The sequence below is a fragment of the Boleophthalmus pectinirostris genome, unplaced genomic scaffold (assembly GCF_026225935.1).
Source record: "Boleophthalmus pectinirostris isolate CB_2022bp ecotype Guang Dong unplaced genomic scaffold, ASM2622593v1 HiC_scaffold_8, whole genome shotgun sequence".
Classification (NCBI taxonomy): Eukaryota; Metazoa; Chordata; class Actinopteri; order Gobiiformes; family Gobiidae; genus Boleophthalmus; species Boleophthalmus pectinirostris.
In genome coordinates this window covers 20309507-20329770 of record NW_026571515.1, presented here as the reverse complement: position 1 = coordinate 20329770, position 20264 = coordinate 20309507, and the positions used below count along the sequence as shown (strand labels likewise).

At 40.5% G+C, this 20264-nt stretch overlaps 2 protein-coding genes across 3 annotated transcripts in view; one reads left to right on the top strand and one right to left on the bottom strand.

Annotated features, from left to right (window-relative positions):
• Nucleotides 1-4272, top strand: part of rassf11 (Ras association domain family member 11) — a 4628-nt gene extending 356 nt beyond the window's left edge. Inside the window, exon 2 of the mRNA XM_020922461.1 lies at nucleotides 3044-4272. Within this exon, the coding sequence (XP_020778120.1) occupies nucleotides 3044-4272 (1229 nt within the window). The remainder of the gene's footprint in view (nucleotides 1-3043) is intronic.
• A 684-nt stretch (nucleotides 4273-4956) lies between these two features.
• On the bottom strand, nucleotides 4957-20171 carry csde1 (cold shock domain containing E1, RNA-binding). 2 transcript variants are annotated; one of them, XM_055165483.1, is made up of 20 exons: nucleotides 20021-20171; nucleotides 17344-18007; nucleotides 13807-14005; nucleotides 13285-13451; nucleotides 12840-12926; nucleotides 12583-12680; nucleotides 12375-12456; nucleotides 11790-11918; nucleotides 11585-11710; nucleotides 9616-9831; nucleotides 9400-9540; nucleotides 9037-9201; nucleotides 7969-8076; nucleotides 7695-7873; nucleotides 7501-7613; nucleotides 7155-7274; nucleotides 6881-7059; nucleotides 6625-6788; nucleotides 6375-6507; nucleotides 4957-6257 (listed from the first exon to the last, which is right to left on the bottom strand). In XM_055165483.1, the coding sequence occupies exons 3-20, from the start codon at nucleotides 14003-14005 to the stop codon at nucleotides 6210-6212; spliced, it is 2454 nt and encodes an 817-aa protein (XP_055021458.1). In that variant the 5' UTR covers nucleotides 17344-18007; nucleotides 20021-20171; the 3' UTR covers nucleotides 4957-6209. The 2 variants fall into 2 exon arrangements, with proteins under 2 accessions (XP_055021458.1, XP_055021459.1); XM_055165484.1 differs by having other exon boundaries at nucleotides 13342-13451.
• Nucleotides 20172-20264: the final 93 nt, after the last annotated feature.

The following is a 20264-nucleotide window of genomic DNA, read 5'->3' as shown; positions in this document are numbered from 1 at the left end:
GATCAGTGGAAAGGCAACAGTGCTTACAGTAAAAATGCATGTTTTTCTCTTGAGCAATGAAAGAGCTGTTATGAAATACACTACCACTCAAAAGTTTGGACACACTTTTTAATTTCTGTTTCTTTTTCCATGATTATTTACATTGTAGATTCGAAACTATGAATGAACACACATGCAATGTAGCAAACAAAAGATTAAGTCAATATAAATCGAAACTTGCTTAGACTTTTTTCATAATATTCCTAAAAGGTTCATTTGGTCTTCTTTTCTTCAGATTGTTTTTAGATCGAAGAAAAGAAGACCAAATAGCTCCCAACTTGTTGTGGATGTTTAAAAAAAAGTTAAAGGGATCAGTTTAGAAAAGGGCAGTTTGTCATTGCAGTTAGGAGACCAAATACAAATACCAGTGATACATAGTGTTTATTATGATATATAAACAAGAAAAAGTGTAATATAACTATTTGTTTTATTAATATTAAAGGTTCTGTATTACACAAAATTGACTTTAGCCATATTATAATGCTGTTACCTCCTCAAAAACATACCTGGAGTTGTGTTATGTTTCATTCACACACATCTGGGTAATCCTGGTTTATAAGTCTATTAAGATCCCCAAAACTCATAATGCTCTGTTCCACCTTGTGATGTCATGAAGCAGTGGTTTTCAAGTTAATAGCTTAACAGCACCTTTGATTTGAACCCCAGTGTGTACTTACAGCTTTACTTGACCCTGACATGGCACACTCACTGGAAGAAGTTCAAGGGTTTGGAGCACTTTCAACAAAGCAAAGGGTGGATACTTTGACGATTTGAATATAACTTTTTACTTTACTACATAATTGCATATATACTGTATCTTGCTTCATATGTTTGATTTCTTCCATATGTATATAAAATGTAGAAAGTAGTAAACGCTGAATGAGACAGTGTGTCCAGACCTTTGACTGATAGTGTAAATGTTAGAAACACTTATAGCAACCCTCCACCAGTGAAGTTACACAGTGCACTTCGAATTATAGGCCACTTTATCCACACAGTTTCTTGGGCCAAGGATTAGCTGGTGATATAAAGTCGCCTATAGAGTGAATGAAACATGATATAACAGCTGAACAGTGTATTTGTATCTTCCTTAGTTACAGTTAGGCCTACTTATAGACTACAGACTTTCAGACTTATATTTAGAGTAATTTATGCACGTTTGTTATCCGGTATGATCCTCCATTGCCATTATTAAAATAATTCAGATGTGTAAAGTGTCACGTATATAGCGATCAGTATTATGCTTTACAATATCCTCTTTAAAGGTGCATTATGTAACTTTTCTTGTGGAGGTTCTGTCACATGCTTTTTCTATGTTATTGCTTTGTCTGAAATGTTTCACAGTGTGGTTTAAAACTTTTTATCTTCACGGTAGAGATGCGCGGATGGGCTATTTTTTCATCCGCAACTGCGACACAAAACTCATCATCCGCCCGCTACCCATTTTGCACCGAAGGTTTTCAAAACCGCACCCGCCCGCCATCCGCCGATTGATTTTAGATTTTAGAACAATCATACAGCAAACAAACTAAGGAGCCTCGATAAAAATGCAAACTCTATAGCTCATTCATTCCAAAATTTGCTCAGCGTGTATGTTCGCATGCTTAATTGTCCGTAACAACCCCAAACTTACCTGGTTTTCTTGCGCAGCTAATTAATTGACAACGTTTTCCAACTAGGCTATTTTTGAACCTTCTTGCCTTCGTGTTGGATGTTGTTACATTCTGAACATTCTGCCATTGCCCGATGTTATTTCAAAGTCATAGCCTCACTCCATCGGTCTTTCTTTAAGTTTTAAATACCCCGAGTGGCAGTCTACGCTATAATGTCTGCGTGTTTTAAAATATAACTGATATCGAAACAAAATAGACAGATCATCTCATCCAGATGGACCTTTATTGAAATCAGGCAATGCCTTCTTTATATTCCAATTGAAATAGGCAAGAAAAAATATGCATAACTAAATAAATATGGCCCTATAGCCACTTACGTGTTGGCAAACAGCTGAAATAAATTAGAAATAATAAAATAAACTGCATATAATATGAACCTCGTAAACCTTAGGCATCAATAACCCGACACAACCTGAACCTTCAGAACATAAAAACGAGGTCAAATGGGCTAATTAAGGATATGACGTACACTTCATACTACAAGCATAGACAATGAGACTCGTCTTTTCAGATGTAGGTAACAATACTAACAATAACTTTTTTTTTTTTTTTTTAGTAGTTAAACCGCCACCCGCCCGAATTTAATAAAAATATAATTTTTCGTCACGTCATCCGCCCGACCCGCGGATTAACCGCGGATAGCGTGGTTGTAACCGCAATCCACGCCTCTCTACTTCACGGGGACCGAACCAGACCAAGTTACAGGTCAGATCTGTGGAGAGACAATCTCGCTCAGAGTCAAAATGCCTATTTTTGTATTTTTGCTATAAACCACCTGTAATATAATAAATGTATAGGGCTGTTTAATGTCATACTGTGGAATATTCCTAGCCGGGCTGGTGCCACCTAGTGCCTCTGCTCAATTTCATTTCTTGCAAAAACCCTGGAAGTGCAAGTTTGGTCACCAGTCAAAGAGCAAAGAGCCATACATTCTGTGCTGGCACCGATTCCCGAGATCGAGGATTTAAAACCGGAACAAAGAGAATGTTTGGTGAATTTTATCAAGGGGAAAGACACTATTGGCCTTTTTCCTAGGGGATTTGGGTAAAGCTTAATACCAGTTAGTCCTGTTAGCGGCACATTACATACGTTACAACCAAATAGCAGCGATTGGTTAAATGAAAAAAAGTACCCTCCTACTGTTGAGAGAACGAATTCTAATGCTGCGAGGTCAGACGGTTTCTACGAAGTGAAACCGGCTGATGAATCAGGCGAGAACATTCCAGGCAAAGCAATGAAATATCCATTAAACAAGCAGGTGATGGACCCCCAACCAAAAAAGCTACACCTTTATCACAATGAATTTGACACTTATGTTTCTTTTTTTGTAGGTCAGCCAGGACGCTACACATTACGGGAGAAGTTCAAAGATTTTGAGCGGTGCATGACTCCGAGTGAGCACATTCTGGAGACACTGGAGAGGTATGGAGAGCTCTCCCGAGATGTCCAGCTCACTTTGATCCTCAATGGACCTGCAGGCTGTGATCCAGTGTGCCAAGGCAAAATGGGAAAATATCAACCATACCAAGCACTTAGAAGGAAAGACCCTGGCTCCAAACTCTGGCGGGGAAGCAGTTCTCTGAGTCTGCACCGACAAAGTTTACCCCCTCTGGATGAAAAGAAAGTAGAGGATGTGAAAAGGCCTAAAAGAAAATCACTGACCATCATGGAGGAGGCTTGGGAGTGGCTGGAAAACCTGGGCAAAGGGAAGGTGTACAGAACAGCAAGTGAAAAAGATATTTGCAAGAAATGTGATAAAATGAACCGGACATCTTTAGAAGTTACTTTAGCATTTCGCAAAGATGGGACAGGCCGAAACAGCAAGGACAAAGTTAAGAATGACAAAGTTAGTGCAGACTTGGACAAGCAAACCTCTTGCTGCATAAGGAGTCAACCTGAAGAAACAGCAAAAGTGTGCAGGTACTCAGAAACTAAAATCCAAGAGCTGACAACTATGGTGATAGAGGATGAGAAAATTAGACTCATTGAAAATATATTAAGTCAAAGAAGCAGTTTGGAAGATCTTAAAATACAGATCGCAAATGTGGACAGACAGATTTTTGAGTTGGAGGAACGGCAAAGACTGAGAAAAGATGAGGAGGACACTAAGCAGAAGGCTAGAGAAGAAGAACTGGAGCAAATTCTGTTTTGGGAGAACGAACTCAAAGCAGAAGCAGGCCATGAGAAAGATTTGCAAAAACAGTTCTTGGAAATCAAAGAGAGTGTGATGGAGTGCAAGGCAAAAATACAAGGGATGGATTTTGGTGGTGCTCAGCTAACTCCAAAAATAAGCTGTGCAAATGATCTAGAATTGGCCAAAGAGCTAAATAAAGTTGAAAGTGTGTGTAGTCATGTGGCTCCAAACAGGAAGTCTCAGTGCGGAGAAGAAGGCAGTCCTCCTCACGCTCTGTTGGCTCCATCTCAGATAAAGGAGAGAAGGCTCACAGGGCCCACGGAGCTGAGGGAGTGGTGGACACGCTGGTCACAAGCTCAAAAGACTCAAAATAAGGTCATACACCGGTCAGAGCTCACCATCTATCTGCGTAGTACCAAAGTCTAAGTCTGACTGGTGAGTCAGGTAAAGGACAATGATTTTTAAATAGTGTCTGGTAGTGTCCATGTGTTGTGTTTGTTAGAAATAAATGTCCTATATTAAATAAAATTGACTCTTGTGAGATTTAAGCTATGTTATAATGTTGTTACCTCATCAAAAACATACCTGGAGCTATGTTTGAGGAATCCTTTATTATTAGTCTGTTCACATCTCCAGTATGTTTTGTGAGTGAATAAATGATTGTCTGGTCATTGGAGGGGCTCACATCACAGATGAGCAGCCTCATTTTCCAGTGTAGCTGTGATTACATTACCATGTATGGAATAAAGAGTATTAGCTGAAGTGTATTACTGTTAAGAGGCTTGTCACACTTGTAAAGAACAACAAATGTAAAGCATCAAAATTGAACAGAGTGGAATCTAATGTAATTTTATCTTCAATACTTTAATAAATGCTCTCAACATTTCATTAGTTTTCAGATTTTACCCCCTATTTTGATTACTGTGGATTATCTAGTGCTCTGTATTCTCATTTTGTGTGGTGCATTCTAGGTCAATTAGTTTAACAATGTCCACAGAAGTGGTTCAATAAGAAAAGATTCAACAAAATGAGCTTTAAGTAATTATAAGTTTATACATATTTCCATAATAAATGTCTACACATACCAAGTATAGAATAAACAAGTCAAAATGATTTTCATAAAATTTTTATTATTTCATTCAAGACCATTAACAAAAGTACATTTGAACCAGTGCGTGGTTCAACAGAAACCCGGTGTCTAAAATCAAATCTGTAAATGAACGTGCAGAGGCACATAGGCTATAGCTCTCCAGCCTCATCTTCCACAACCTGAAAGAATCCTATTCAGCTTTTGATTTTATTGTTCATCTGTCCCCTTTGTTCCACTGAAACTTTGTTGCTTTGTTATCATCTTAAAGTTTCACTAAGAAAAAGCACACATTACATACAGTATATTTCAACCCACAGGTTCAGGATGCATATCGGTTTTATTTCTACTAGAAAAAAAAAGCCAACCGACGATTGTTCTCAATATTTTGTGGATGGCTGAAAACATAAGATACATCTAATTTGTTTTTTGTTGTTTTTTTTTTTTTTTTACTGTTTTGCTTTAGGCACCTTAATCTTATTTAATTCAATATTAGCAAATTGAATAACAAAAAAAAGAAAAAAAAAATATGTGCAAGAAAAAAGAAAAACAAGAAAATAAATTGTATAAAAGAACTGTAGATATAAGATGCCACAAGGAATTCTGCACCTGGGGAAATTGCTTCAAGTGGAGCATGTCAATACCAAAACGGCATCCAAGGCTCCTGATTGGTACAAGTAAACCCTATCTGAACTACTTAGACATCCACATACGTCACTCACACCATGCGTCCACTCCAGCTCTTAAGTAAAGCATTTTAAAAACTGCTCAAAAAAACGAGCAGAGAAGAGTCTTCAGTTTAAGCTCGCACATATGAGTCCTCCTTATGGAAGGAAATTTTGCTTTATGCGTCTTGTAGGAAAGCATACAGTTGCGGAAACCAGAGTTCCCATGGGTAAAGGCGCAAAACTAAATGTGGGAGGAAAAAACGAAGCAGAGACATGCTAACAGTCTCACTCAAGCAGACTACTAGACAAGAGCAGGTGCAGAATTCCAGACAAGCAGATTCGTCGACAGGACATGGACAGCCACACAATCACCACTCGATTTCCATCATACACTATATCATCTGGACACGTCACACACGCACAGAGATCTCACATACTGCAGAACTCCGGTTAGCTACGTCAAACATGGAAATGAGAGAGATTCCCTTTCAGATTATCAGTTACACATGCCAAATATGTTTGAGTATGCGCATGGATCCAATCAAGATTTCCCTTAGCCCCTGGAGCACACCAGCATCTCCGAGCGGGGCAGGGCAGGTTTGTATTGCTCAGTCAATCACACCGGGCTGACGGGTCTTCCTCTCCACACTGAAGCCCTGAAAAGACAGCAAGAAGACAGCTCAATATGAGACGACTAACTAAAAACAAAACAGGCAACAAAAATAATGAAAGGAAATTATTATATTAAATATTTCACAAAATACTGATCTTACCTTTGAATTGTCTGGACCACGAGGTTGCCTGATGATGACCAGACGAGGGGCACTGGCATCGTCCAGGGTGATACTTTTGAGCCTGTTCACCAGGCGGTCGGGACGAGGGGCCACAACCTGTTTAGGCCCTTCACTGAAATGGACATACGTTTTATGAAATTACACAATATAAATCTACATTATAATTTGGTCAAACTGTCAAAACCACACTCAAAATTAAAGCTGTACAAGAGATTTCTACTAAGCTTACCTAATTCTGCGGACATTGCAGGCACTACATTTTCCTGTGCGTTGATTGAGGACAACGGAGAACTCCACCTCGTCCCCAGTCTGGAGCTCCAAGCCATCCTGAACCTCTTTAACGTGAAAAAACAGTTTCTTGCTGTCACCCACTTCATATGTGATGAACCCAAACTGAAAAAAGCAAAAAGAAAAAGCTTTAATCAAACTGTATTTTAGGCCATATTTACAACTTTTATAATAAAGCAGTTCAAAATGTAATCTACCAGATCTTTGACCGACTCCACGGTGGCTCTTCTCTGAGGGACAATGTTGCAGCCCATTTTCTGCCCAGTCTGTGGGATAGTGCAAACCTGGAACTTCACCGACTCCCCTTTCTGCAGACAGTCCGATTTGTTGGACATTCCCATAATTCCAAATGGATAATTCTGGCCTTTATTTCCACCTAAAATGTAAAATACAATTTCACAGTTAAAAAAACAGATCACATTTTAATAACATTAATAATATATTTAATAATTTTATATTAGCAATACTAACCTTCTTCAGTGATTTCAATAAGTCCCTGATAATCATTCTGGGAGGGGTCCACACTGCGCAAAGGACGGACAACTTTCCCTACCATGATGGTTGTGGTTATATCATCACCAAAACTGTTCACTAAAACAAAATAAAGTTTGTTAAAGGTTATTGATAATGGTATGAACAATTTGATTTAACTTAAATAAGATTTAATGGCTTAAGCAAACATTTCTGGTGTTTTTATCTGTTCAATTAGAAAGAAAAAGACTAGGTTTCCTTTACATCTTGTTTAATGCATTAATATTTTCTCAAACTATTTCACTCATCTTTACATGCACATGAACAGAAATTGGTACGATTTTACCTGGAGCCACCTTCGTAACCTTCTCAGCGCTGACTTTATTTCCTTTTCCTTTAGACATGGTGTACTCCACTGTATCTCCCAGATCCAGGTTGTCTACATCTCCACACATCTCACTACAAACAAACAAATATGATATCAGTATTTCAACATCACACCACAACCTGCTAAATCATATGTGATAAACACAGATGTACCTATAATGAAAGAAGATCTCTTGGTCATGATTTGCAGTCTCAATAAAACCAAAGTTGTCCTTCAGCGTGGCCACAAAACCATGCAGTCTTTTGGCATTGGAGCTATTACGGTTCAAAACTCTGATAGACACTGCACTCTGCTGGCCAGTCCTCTTCACTTCACTGATGGAAAACTCCACCTAAAACAGAGACCAGAAGTTTAGCACACTTTAAACACTGATACACCTTATGCAAAACATTTGGATGGCATTTCCCTTGTTTCCAAGTCTTTTACCTTATCTCCAGCCTGTGGGGATGATGTTCCCTCCAGGTCCTTGGCATAGTATGGGATGGTCAGCTTCACTCCACAGTCTTCATATGCAATCACTCCCTCATCAGTTTCCTAACAATTACAAAAATATAGAAAACATCACATTCATGCAGTCATTTTATTACTAAGTGTAAACAACCAACAGTTCCACTCTGGGTTCAAAAGGATGCGGGGAGAAGAAAATGCCATGTAGAGTTATTCATGATACAGGCATATTAGTGAGGCACTAGTGCACATATATGCATTTCTCATGATTAGCATTAGCAAAGACTACTGCAGTGCCTCCTAGTGTTGTTTAGTAGGGCTGCAGAATTAAAGTTTTATTGATAAGATGGGTATTAATTATTGGTATGCAGTATAGTAGAGTTTTACAGTGTAAACTTTCTGAGCTGTGAAAGATTCTGAAATAAACTGTTATCTACTTAACTTTAACAATACACAAAGACTACGGCTTAATGGTCATGATTTTTTAGGAGCATACGATTTGATTTAATTTTATGAAACAGCAGTCAGATGTTGCTTTTAAAATCCATCAAAATCCAGTGAAACTGATAATTGTCATCTTGTGAGGCTCAGTGGAGGGGGTCAGGAATATCTTAATGTGTCTGAAGACCCTGGTTTATCAAAATTGTGCAGCTCTACTGACCACTTAAAAGACCAATGCATTGTTGGATTTGACAGTCAACTGGTGATAAAAAAAATAAAAAATCTGTTTAGTTGTTGTTCACACCAACCTTTTCAACAGGTTTGACCTTGAAAAACATAATAAAAAAATGAATGTTAAAACTTTTTAAAACCCCTTTTGCACCTAAACGTTAGCAGGCGATATCTAATGTGGCTGATCTATTTTGTGGCATCATGCACACAACAAATCCTACCTTGTCTTTTTTCTAAAGAAATACAGGAGATAATCAGGATGAGGGTTGAAAAGGGAAAAAAAAGAAAACAAAGTTGAAGTAGATGGCTGAAGAAGAAAAACTGATCTTTGACTAATGGAGGAAAGAAAGTTGTTCTGGTCAGAGGAGTGCATACTTTTGGCTCTTTGCCCTTTGTGGGGCTGCCGTTCTTGGCTGCAGACACCACCTCTCTCTCAATGACTCCAATGAAGCGCTGCTCCGACTGAGTGTGGAAGGACACAGTGCCTTTAGGCAGCTTCTTGATGCGTACTGCATGGTTCCTCTGGGCTGACAACATATCCTGAACACAACAATCAGCTTCAAGTCAATGTTCAACTTTAGGACATGCTCTGTGCCCTGAGGATTTGAGCTCCAAAAAAGTCATAAATTATTAAATTCAGTTCATAAAAGTATTAAACAGCAGTATACTAGCAGAGTGAGTTGGCTTTTATAAATGGACCAGTTCCCCCACACAGAAAAATACAATAGTCCTACTTACAGGCACAACAGTGAACTCGACTTCATCTGAAATGTGCAATGGGGCTTCCTCTAAAACCTCACTAAAGTGGAAGAACATTCTGGCATCCCGATCCACACATTTAATAAAACCAAAACCATCTCGAATGGCTGCAATCACACCCTACAACAATAAACCAAGAGGTGGTTAGAGGGGCTGTTCTGTTTGAATGTAAGCAATGTCTTTTGTGGCACTCACCATCTCCCTAGTCTCCTTGGTGAAGTTGAAAGTGTCTGGCAGAATGTCAATGTTGGTGGCTCTCTCCAGCTTGTCTCTGCGGTCAGTGGAAATGTTAAACTGGATGTGATCTCCCTCCAGAAGGGTCACTTTGGACTTTGTGTCTTTCTCTCCAAAGGGCAGCTCCTTGTCTGTGTACCCAATGCGTGCAGTGATACGGCCTGGAAGGGGGTCATTCTGTGGGAGAATATTTGGCTTTTAAACAGAATACATCAATACTACAGTATACAACAATACTAGAGCCCGACCGATATGGATTTTGCTGTGGCCGATATGAAACCGATATAATGGAAGTTGGCGCTGCCGATAGCCGATATAATCGCCGATTTATTTAGTGATGTAAAAATTCACTGTAAATGTTGAATTGTTTAAAAAAACTTAGGTTTGGCTCTGGTGGATTTTAAATTGGGTTTATTTAGGCAACATTTATTGTTATTCTGCCTCTTTACATCATATTTACAGACAGTAGGTTGGCTTAATGGCATTTTTGCATCACATTCTAGACACTAGTGATGGGTATTCCAGTTCTTTTTAGAGAACCGGCTCTTTTGGCTCAGCTCACTAAAAGCTGCTGGTTCTTTTGGCTCCCAAGTGGCTCTTCAGATTGTTTTGTTGCAAGCAGGACTAAAGCACGTCTAAAGCAGGACTGAGTCAGGACTGAACCAGGTCTAAACCAGGACTGAAAAAGGACTAAACCGGGACTTATTTATTTTATGCTAAACTACAGTCAAATATGCTAGTTTTTTTTTATTTTAATTTTTTTTTATCCTACATACACGCAAATTTCTCAAAGTTTCGTTTTTAGCTGCTGCCGCTGTCAAACCACGAGTCTGCACGCGGCGTGAAGAGAAAAAAAGTGAGAGAAAGAGAAAACACAGCTCCCAATAAGGATCAGGCTCCCGTCGTTCCCTTGAAAGAGCCGGTTCTAAGAGTCATTTCGTTCGCGACGGACCCATAACTAGTAAAGAAAGTAGCGCTATTAGCCTTCAGCCGTAAATACGTGCGCGCTGCGGTAATTAATTATATGCGCAAATGTCATAATTCACACCTCTATTCACAGCTCATTTACATATCAGTGCAGGTCCAGTAGCAAATATACAGCCAATATAGTCACTTTAGAACAGACCAATAGAAAACAGTCTGTTTATGTGCGGGAGCTACAGCAGCTAACCCATAACAAATGACAAAAACTAGCTTCAGAGTCGACATATTTTCAACACTCACCGCTCACACAGGCTCCTCCTCACATCACAAATCTGCACTAATAAATGTCCTTTTAATCCAGACTCAAACCGATTGTCCGTGAAAAAAGAATATAATCTCAGTGTTTGGATCTGTGTCTGCAGGTGTAAACAAACACACGTGAGTGACGCGACTCTGTGGTGTGTTCAGGGACAGTACGGACACACACAGACAAATGACTCCGTAGATAAATACTGATGTGGAGCCACATATTAGGACATTTATCTGTCTGTAAATTGGATTAAATGAACAGAATGTAGAGTCTAAGCTTTATAACGAGGTATAACATGCCCACGTAAAATATCGGCCCCTATCAGCAAGTATATCGGCTGATAGCCGATATGCCTAAAGTTGCCCATATCAGCTGATAATATCGGCCAACCGATATATCGGTCAGGCTCTAAACAATACTACAGTATACATCAATGCTAGTCAGTAGTATCCACTGAAAGGCATATCAACACTGAAATTTTAACACTGCCATAGTTTAAAACTAAACATAAATTGACTTGCTATGGATAATAGTAGATAATTTAGTGAAATTACCTTTCTGTAGTAACAAAAAGGTACAATTTCACTAAATAGTTTTCTCTCTTTGAAATTATTGTGCAATATTTTAAGTAACTTTACACTTGAGAACACTTATGTGCTAGTACTCCCCTGTTATTCAACTGAAACTGATACTTGCCTGGTTTTTGGTTGGAACCTTGGGGATGACCTTGGTAACAGTGCCTTCAAACTGTTCAATGCTGATATCTTCAAAGATTACTGTGCCTTGAGGGAGCAGTCTCACGTCTGTAGCCACCTCCTTTCCCTGGAAACAGATTAAGTCTAATTTTGAGTCTGCAGCCTGAAATGTCCAAGGGAATTTTAAGGGAGAAAAAAATACAAACATTTCGATCTTTGATGGTAAATTCCACATCATCTCCAGCCTGCAGAGCCTCCAGGTCTCCTTTAAACTCACTGTAGTGAAAGAAAATTTCCTTCACCACATCAGCTCTTTCAATAAATCCAAAGGCCTCCTGAAATGACAAACAGCATGGCTCAGGCTGGTGACATGAAGGCCAGGGGAAATTGCAAAACAGATTGTGCCACAACATTTACAGACCACAGATATACATTCTGCAAAGACTATTTATCTCACACTTGTATGTATAACAGTGACACCACTCTGAAAAGATTTTTGGCACATGGATAACCACCAAAAGCATCACATGAGCAAATGGGTTGCCCAGAAAGGAGCCTTTACAGTCACTATATTGATTATGATAAATGAGAAAGTAGCACATTCTAATTGTCTGATCCAAAATTTGATTGAAAGCAACTATTGTAAAAGTCCAACATGTCAGATACTTGCACTGACACAAAAGAGCTCAGAAGTGCCATGACTCTGGCCACGAGAGGTAATCAAGCAAAGTATCGTAATCGTAGTCTAACTGGTGACAAGAACTTAATTTCTCATTCTCAGTTTTCCTTACCTTTGTTGCACACACCACACCTTGGCACCGCATTTGTTTCTTCTTTACAAGTTGAATGTTACGAGCACTCACTGCACCAGTACTGTAATGCAAAAGATTAAAAAAAATTTAAATGTAATAAATGATTCTATGAATCCCTCTCTGGTATTCAGTAGAGATGAAACAGAACAGCATTTTGAAAGACAGGCTGAAAATGAGCAAGACTCACAGCTTGTTGGTCTCCATGTAAAAGCTGACTTTGTCACCCGAGTCCAGATGGATGTTGCCCTCCACATCATCAGGAGTGTAAGTCAGATAAAATACCTCCTATGAAGGCATAAAGCAGTGTTGTTGATATATCCAAAATGTTACAAGTGTAAAAACATGCCAGCTAAAGTAAAAAATCTCAAATGTGAGGTAAAACTGAAACAAGGTAATTCAATATCTGCATATTAGCTTCAGAATAGCGCTGGACTTTTCACTTACTCCATTTCGTTCATAGCAAACACTGCCAGTGGGGACCTGGCCCGGAGCAGACTTCCCATCCAGGTAAGCAGGAATGGCAGAGACAACCTGGGAGTAATGAAGACAAAATTAGACTATTATTATTCTATTATTCTTCTATTATCATGACAAATTATTTCAACTCCGTATGGGTGAATAGACTTTTGACAGAACATTTGGACTGCTACGTTACAACTATAACTAAGGGGGTATAGCTTTAATATTACATTTATTGGGCTAGAGTAATATCCACACAAGGCGATCTCATTACAGGTTAAAGTGCGTATCACAGAGCGTTAACCAATATTTACAAACACTATTTAAAAGCAAATGTATGGGAGCAGCAAACTTTATAAAACAATGACAAACACATAGGTTACATTGACAAACAAGGGACACAACCAAAAAGAAAATGGTATTCCTTAACTGGATGAATATAACCATGCAGCATAGTTAAGGCATAGGCGTGCAGGTCTGGCCCCACCTGGCCCGAGATCCGCTCCTCTGGCAGCACCTCTGGCTTTATCTTAAGCAGCTTGACTGCTATGGGCTTGCCAGTGCGCCTGTCAGAGGACACCTCAAACTCCACGTCATCTGTGCACAAACACAAGGGACACCATGAGTGAAACGCTCTTCATAGTATTCATTAGAAACATCTCCTGAATATGTCAATCATCTGTTTTCCTTATGACCTCTTGTATATTGCGAAGATATTTTTCTTACTTATTTCTTTTTAATTTTTACCTTTACATACGCATTTGTATAATTATGCCTTATTTGACATCAGTTTCTTGACATTTCTACCACTTATTTTGAATGAATTATTACCATTTACATGTTTGCTCTTTATTATGTTATATTGTGATGTGTGAGCTACTGAGCTATTACTCCAAATAATTTCCCTGGTAGATCAATAGTTTGTCTAAGTCTAAAAGAAGCGACTGATCACCTCCGACTTTGAGCTCCTGCAGGTTGCCATTGTACTGGGAGCAGTGGAAGAAGAGCCTGGCCTGGCGCTCTGAACACTGGATGAAGCCGTAGGAGGTGAGGAGCTTCTCCACCACCCCCGTCTCCCTGATGCCCGGCCCGCTCCCGTTGGCATAGGCTGTATGGCCATTATTATGGAGCATGTTGGGATCAAAACTCATCTGGAGAAGACAAATAATAATATTACAACCATGTCAAACATCAAAAGGAATTGCCAAGTTCACAACAGGAGACTGAACATGCAAACATGGCATATAAAGTGGATGTGGGAGTATTGAGTACTGCACTAACTAATCTACATTACTGCACTCTATTTAGTAGCTCCTGTGTCAACCAGTGCTCATCAAAATAAACATGACAGACATAAGCAAACAAGGGCCTTTTCTGTATCTGATGGTTAGTGTCATATACACAAAGTGAGGGTTATTTACATATTCAGGTTACATGCAGGGCTGAACACAAAAGTATGATTAATTGCTTGTCAAAGAACACGCCTTTTTGACAAAACAAATCTTAGGTCACTGCTTATCTGAGCCACACCTCTTTTTAGTCATTTTAACATCAAACCATGCGGCCTGCCACAGCAGTGTCCAGTGTGGCGCTAATGCACGGCCCCTTACTGATCTCTGATAGAGGGGGGTCCGCTTGTGTTTTTTACTTCCTGGATGTGGATGACATGATACAGAGGAGGAGCGAGGGATGGGCACAGGAGCAGTGGACGAATGGGCAGGTCGGGGTTCAGACGAGCCCCGCTCCATTTTAGGCACAGAGGACATGACTCGGCCGGGCTGTAGGGAGGAGGGGACAGCTTTCAAACAGCAGGCTAAAAAGGAGGTCAATCCGGTGGACTGCTTCCAAATACATCTGTAACTGCTTCATGAGGCCAAGGTTGGGCCAGTATGGTATGCATCAGTATCAGTATCAGTATGTGTCACTTCCTTAAATTATTACACAAAAACCAAAGCCTACGCTTTCATAACAACCTGTCACCCTCACATACACTTGACCTGTCAAACACAGAGCCAGCATGATTCAAAAGGTCTGTACTGTAACTGCTGGACAGCCAAAGTGAAGCACAAGGGCATCTTGAAACCTCCTCTCAGGAACACTGCTTCTAGAACCTCAAAACACTGAAGACATTTGTAGTACAGCGCTGTGAACAGACTTTAGGCACATGTAGGGCAGAGCACCTTCTCTCCAGAGAGCGAGAACAACTGTCACTTTGTAACCGAACCATGACTTGACCATTAACACGTTAGGTACAGACAAACTAAGAGTGGAAATTCAGAGAATGTAAATGACAGGACATCTACAGTGGACAGAGTCAGATGAATGTGGGTAATGAAAAGGGTCCCAAAGAAGCCTCATTTTGCACCACTGGGGCATTTAAGGGTGACAAACAAGACTGGTCTAATTGGTGGATGTGTTCCAGGGGATCCCATTGGTCTTGTTTTTTGGCAAATTTCATGAAATTTCAGTCAGTGTGTTGTACATTTGTAAAATTAGCCTTAGGTGATACACTGCTGTACTGAGGCTAGTTTCGGGAGCCCCACAGGGATGAAAGGTTAGGCCATTCACAGCAGATGCAGGGCGGGTTGGTGGATGGGTGTGTGTGATGGCGGGGTCGGGTTGGGACGTAGAAAAGAGGTGGGAAGGCGGACTTACGGATCGGCCATACGGCGAAAGGCTCAGTCCGACAGGGGAGGTGCTGCTCAGGTCAGCGCTAACGAACGCGGTGGGTGGCGACGCAGGCAAGGTAAACTCAACAAAGCCTTTCCAGGGGCTGCCCATATTGTCCCATACACTGGCCAGAGCACTCGCTGAACTGGATTACACTTTGGATTTTGCTTGATAATTCTAAAGGATTTTGTACATATGCACCCAAAGACACACCAGTGGACGTCTGCAAGGGCGAAGAGAGGAACAAACAAAACCGGTAAGGCACAGGCTGGGTACGTGGTGAGTGCATATGACCAGTGGGAACGACAGACAGGACAGCTGAAAATATGAGCTCTGAATGATTGACAAATCCGAGGAGTCTTAACCTGAGCTCAGACTGCAGGTGGAGCATGTGTGGTGTGGAGGCAGCAAGAATTCGAAAAAGTCAAAAGAACAAGATTTATATTGACTCCAAGTGTGACACGATTTGTGTCCCACAGGACTTAATCTGCAAAAAGCCCATTGTTCCCAGACACCACGACGTCCGGAGTAGTTTGCAGGTAATTACACAAGTGTCATCGCGCGAACAGGTGAAACAGAGTTGCTTTGGTCAAATATGCACCGCATTTGCCGTAGTTTGTGTAACAGTTAATCTGCAAATAGCTCGCTCAAAGGACATTGAACCCACTCTGCAGGTAGTGTAAACCCAGCACAACTGGGCTTACACAGAGCCCACGGAGCACAGCCGAGGAAGAGGCAGAATTGGCCTCCTTCGTACTGATGCGCGTTCGTGGTTATGCAAGTTTACTCTGATGCTGCCAGTTTGTCTGGAGCCTTTAAACTCATTCAGCTTTGTACTGGCGTCTTGATGCAGACCTGAACTGTGAGAGCCTCTATTTTTTCCCATTTGAACAATATACAATTATATTAGGCTTGTGTGAAGACATTTCAGTGACAAACTACTCCGTATTATTCAAATGCAATATGTGAAGTATTTGGGGATCATCCAATCACAGCCCTGGCAATCCGCAGCAGCACTTTAACAGAAATAACTTTTTGGATGAGGTGCACGTTCCCCAGGCCATACACAACAGCAGAGCTGTGCATAGATCTGACACTTGAGTATAAAGCAACCTTGACCAGGCGGCTTTAATGATTCTGTTCCATTCATCCACATCAGGCCCAATTATGAAAACAGCTGTGGTAAATAAACAAATGTGGCATACAGTAAATGAAACCACCTGCACTTTATGTGTCAAGATACGCCAAAGACCTTTTCAGTTTCATCTAGAACAGTGCTGTGTGCAATATTGAGACAAGTTAAGATAAGAAAACCTTTATTTGTCCCACAATGGGGAAATTCCAGTTTAGAGGTCTAATATGGGTCAGATTCGCTTTCAGGTCTACTACAATGTCCAATGGATTTGTGCGCCATCAAGACTGCAGCCTAGCCACTGTAGTGATGGTTCAAGCTGTGTACAGTTGCATTGGATGATAAAAGATTTACAACACAAAACCATTTTATAGAACTCAATACAGACCACTACAGTTTTGCTAGTCAAGAAAGCCTAGAGTACAGCAGAGAGAAATACATGAATGAAGCCATGTTGCAGTACTGCTAAATAACCACTCCATTTTTAATTCTGCAAATGCTTTGACAGATAGTTTATTACGGGATTTCTGACTCATACAGGAAAACACAGCAAAACAGTTTGCTGGAAACTTGGATGACTCTGAGTGCCTGAGAAATGGCTCTGCAAATGATTGTTGCAGACAACCCTCCAAATATTTAATTTTGCCTAAATCGACCATAATCAAAACAATGTAAAACAGTACCAACCTTAAATGATTCTTGGTTCCTTTATTGTTGACCACTTGGAGGAGTTCTTGCAGATCTCTTCACACACACAGTTGAACACACACACTTGTTACAGGTTTCTGGCACAAGTCGTCGATGGTTGCATAAAGCCAAAAAGGAGAAGATGAGCTCAAAAAGGCTAAGGCAGGTGCAATAACACTGCTTTGAAAAAGGGCTTTTATAAAATGAAAACAGTGGGAGAATAAGAGGAGTAAACGATTGGGGAACTACGGGGAAACTAGCAGGTAGCAGCCCCCTCCACACTCCGGTGGCGAGTCGGAGATGTGGTGAGGATGAGGAGGGCTAGGAGCAGCGTTGGGACGTGTGCTTTGTCAAAGCTGTTGAGTAGGCACAAACTTCTGGTTTCAGATCAGATTTCTTCTTCTTCTTCTTGTCACGATACTGTAGAACGGATGCTTCTCTTCTTCGTGTTTCGATTAGATGGGTGAACGTGCTTCTTTGGTCGTTTCAGGGTTTGGTTTCTTCGTCACTTTGAACACTTTGAAGTGATCCTTGATTTTTCCCCACGCGTGTCTTGGACTTTTTTGCTTGTTGTTCTGGAGGTTATTCGTCTGTTTTGTTTGTTTTGATCTGAACTTGAAGCAGTTGCGGATGGTACAAAAATTCTATTCCGTTTCACTTCATACTGCAGGGGAAGAAAAGAAAACAATTTAATCAAACAAATCATCACTCATCACTTTAGAATTTAAATGTTTCAATAAGTATAACTAGTACACAATATTTTTTCTTTGCCCCTATCCCAGTGTTTTAAAATAGCTTTCCTCAGAAGAGCCTGCACACACCCCACAATGGGAGGCAGCTGACTGAATGCACCAGGCAAAAGCTCTGGATCAACAAGTCACTTTAGGCGAGAGTTCAGTGATATTTATGGCCCCATTTCTGAACAAAGCAGAGTTGATTTTCTCTACTACAAAAAAATTGCTATTTGTTTCGTTTTATTGACAAGGTTTAATAAGTTATTAGATTTATTTTAAGGAATAAATCAGACCCCTAGTAAATAAATATGGTGGATTGACCCACATACAGTTTAAAAACAAGTGGGTTGAGTCAGTTAGGACACATGATATCTATTCTGGCATGCCTATGTTGCAATGACTACAGGCACATACACTTCCTGAATAGTTTACAAGTTAAGTTGAAAAATTATGAAATTACAAGCCCAAAGCAATAACAGACAATTTGAAGACTCTTAGGATTTTATTTTCAATGCCAAGTTTTAAGTCACTACTCGCTCCAAAACTATAAGCTATCAACTAGTAGTAAATGGGTTAAAGGTTGATCAGTGCAGAACAACTTGTCAGAGGCAGCCACGAGGACACGGTCTTCTCAACCCCCTCTTTTAACTCTATGACGCAGGTTGAAAAAACAGTCCACCCACCCAACTGTACACACCGATTGGACATTTTGAAATTTTTAACATACTTTGAACTTCTATGGTAACTATTTACCCGGAAACACATTTTTATGAAGCGGGCCCTGGCTCCCCAAGAAACCGCAGCTGATCCGGACAAACAACAGCCCCCACTGTCTGAACAGCATGTGACTGTCAAGCAATCCGCTTCCACTGCCTCAGCTGAACCAACAGTGGGGCCGGGGCCAAAAGCACGTAAAGGCATAAATGCACAGGAGACGATTCAACAAATACAACAAAACAGCGCACAGACGACAGTGATTTAATCAGGCAGGGTTATTCGTTCTACTTAGGATGGCTATCTCCACATCCAATCTTAGCTTCACAGATCAACTTTAAGCTCATGACACAGAGCCAGAGATCTTTCTGGACGTAAATTTGTTCCGCATGTCAGCTGCAATAATAATTTTTTTTAACGGGACATGTTTGATATTGATCTATTTGCATCGCCGTGCGGGATTACTAGATGCCCTTTAGTTTCATACGAAAAACCAAAGATTGACTTCAACATTTCGCAATTATGTGTTGGTTAAAATAAAATCGTAAGCTCCTAACTCATTCACATATGTTACTAAAATGGGGGAAGAGCAGTCCTAATGTCGCCCTGTCAGTGGACGCTATCCTTTCAAGAAATGTTTTGACCGTACTAAAGATTTTAACAGAAAATTTATTTTAAGATAACAATATCGTAATCATAGGAGGCTACAGATGATGCGTTATCGCTTGGACGAGATGCCACTGCGTGTTTGCCTTGAACCAAGGTCAGTAAAGGCTCCTGTGCCCTCACGGTACAGACACGACGATACTACGGCTCAGCACGAGGACGGGACAACAAAGAACTGCGACACGGCGCCGCACTTTCTATTCGCGATCTCCCCGCAGCTGTGTCAGTGAAAACTATAACAACAACACTGTGAAAACCACTTCTTTAGCGTTATATCGACACACGTGCTTTGTCCGTTTGTGTGAGAGGAGCTGTTAGCTAGGCTAGGCCGTACACCATGCTAACAAGAGGCTATGGATTGCTAGCATGCCGCTGCCCGATGTGGAGATTTATGTGAAGGAAAGAAAAGCTGTCCCCACCCAGGCCTGAACTCTGCGTCTCACCAAACTCTAAACACGCATCACATGTAACAGACACCCACAACAGGAATTTAGGGTAGTTCATCCACATGTTCTGATTCTATTAAAACTAAAAGCATATTGTAAATTATTTTAAAAACTCACCCCAACAGCTTTCAGCACTGTCACCAGCGCCGCTAGAAGCAGCACGGCACATTACGTAGTGATTATGGAGGCTGCTAGCGCGAGATTTGCCAACACTAACCCAACCAAAGAGTGTCAATACACAAGAGAGTTCAAATCCTGTTATCAACTGTAGTCTTGTGATTGAAAAACAAGTTTTAAAAGTAGTCTGAACATCTTAATCTACATAATTATTAACCCGTCTTGCATTTGGAAGACAAAACGA

Bases quoted from the DNA above. Each gene is read 5' to 3' on its own strand.
- csde1 (XM_055165483.1), bottom strand. From the start codon at position 14,005: ATGAGTTTTGATCCCAACATGCTCCATAATAATGGCCATACAGCCTAT. The intron at 11,919-12,374 runs GTAAGGAAAACT...TTGTCATTTCAG, and splicing joins GTGTGGTGTGTGCAACAAAG to GAGGCCTTTGGATTTATTGA. The intron at 8,077-9,036 runs GTATGCACTCCT...TGTAATTGTTAG, and splicing joins CAAAGGGCAAAGAGCCAAAA to GAAACTGATGAGGGAGTGAT.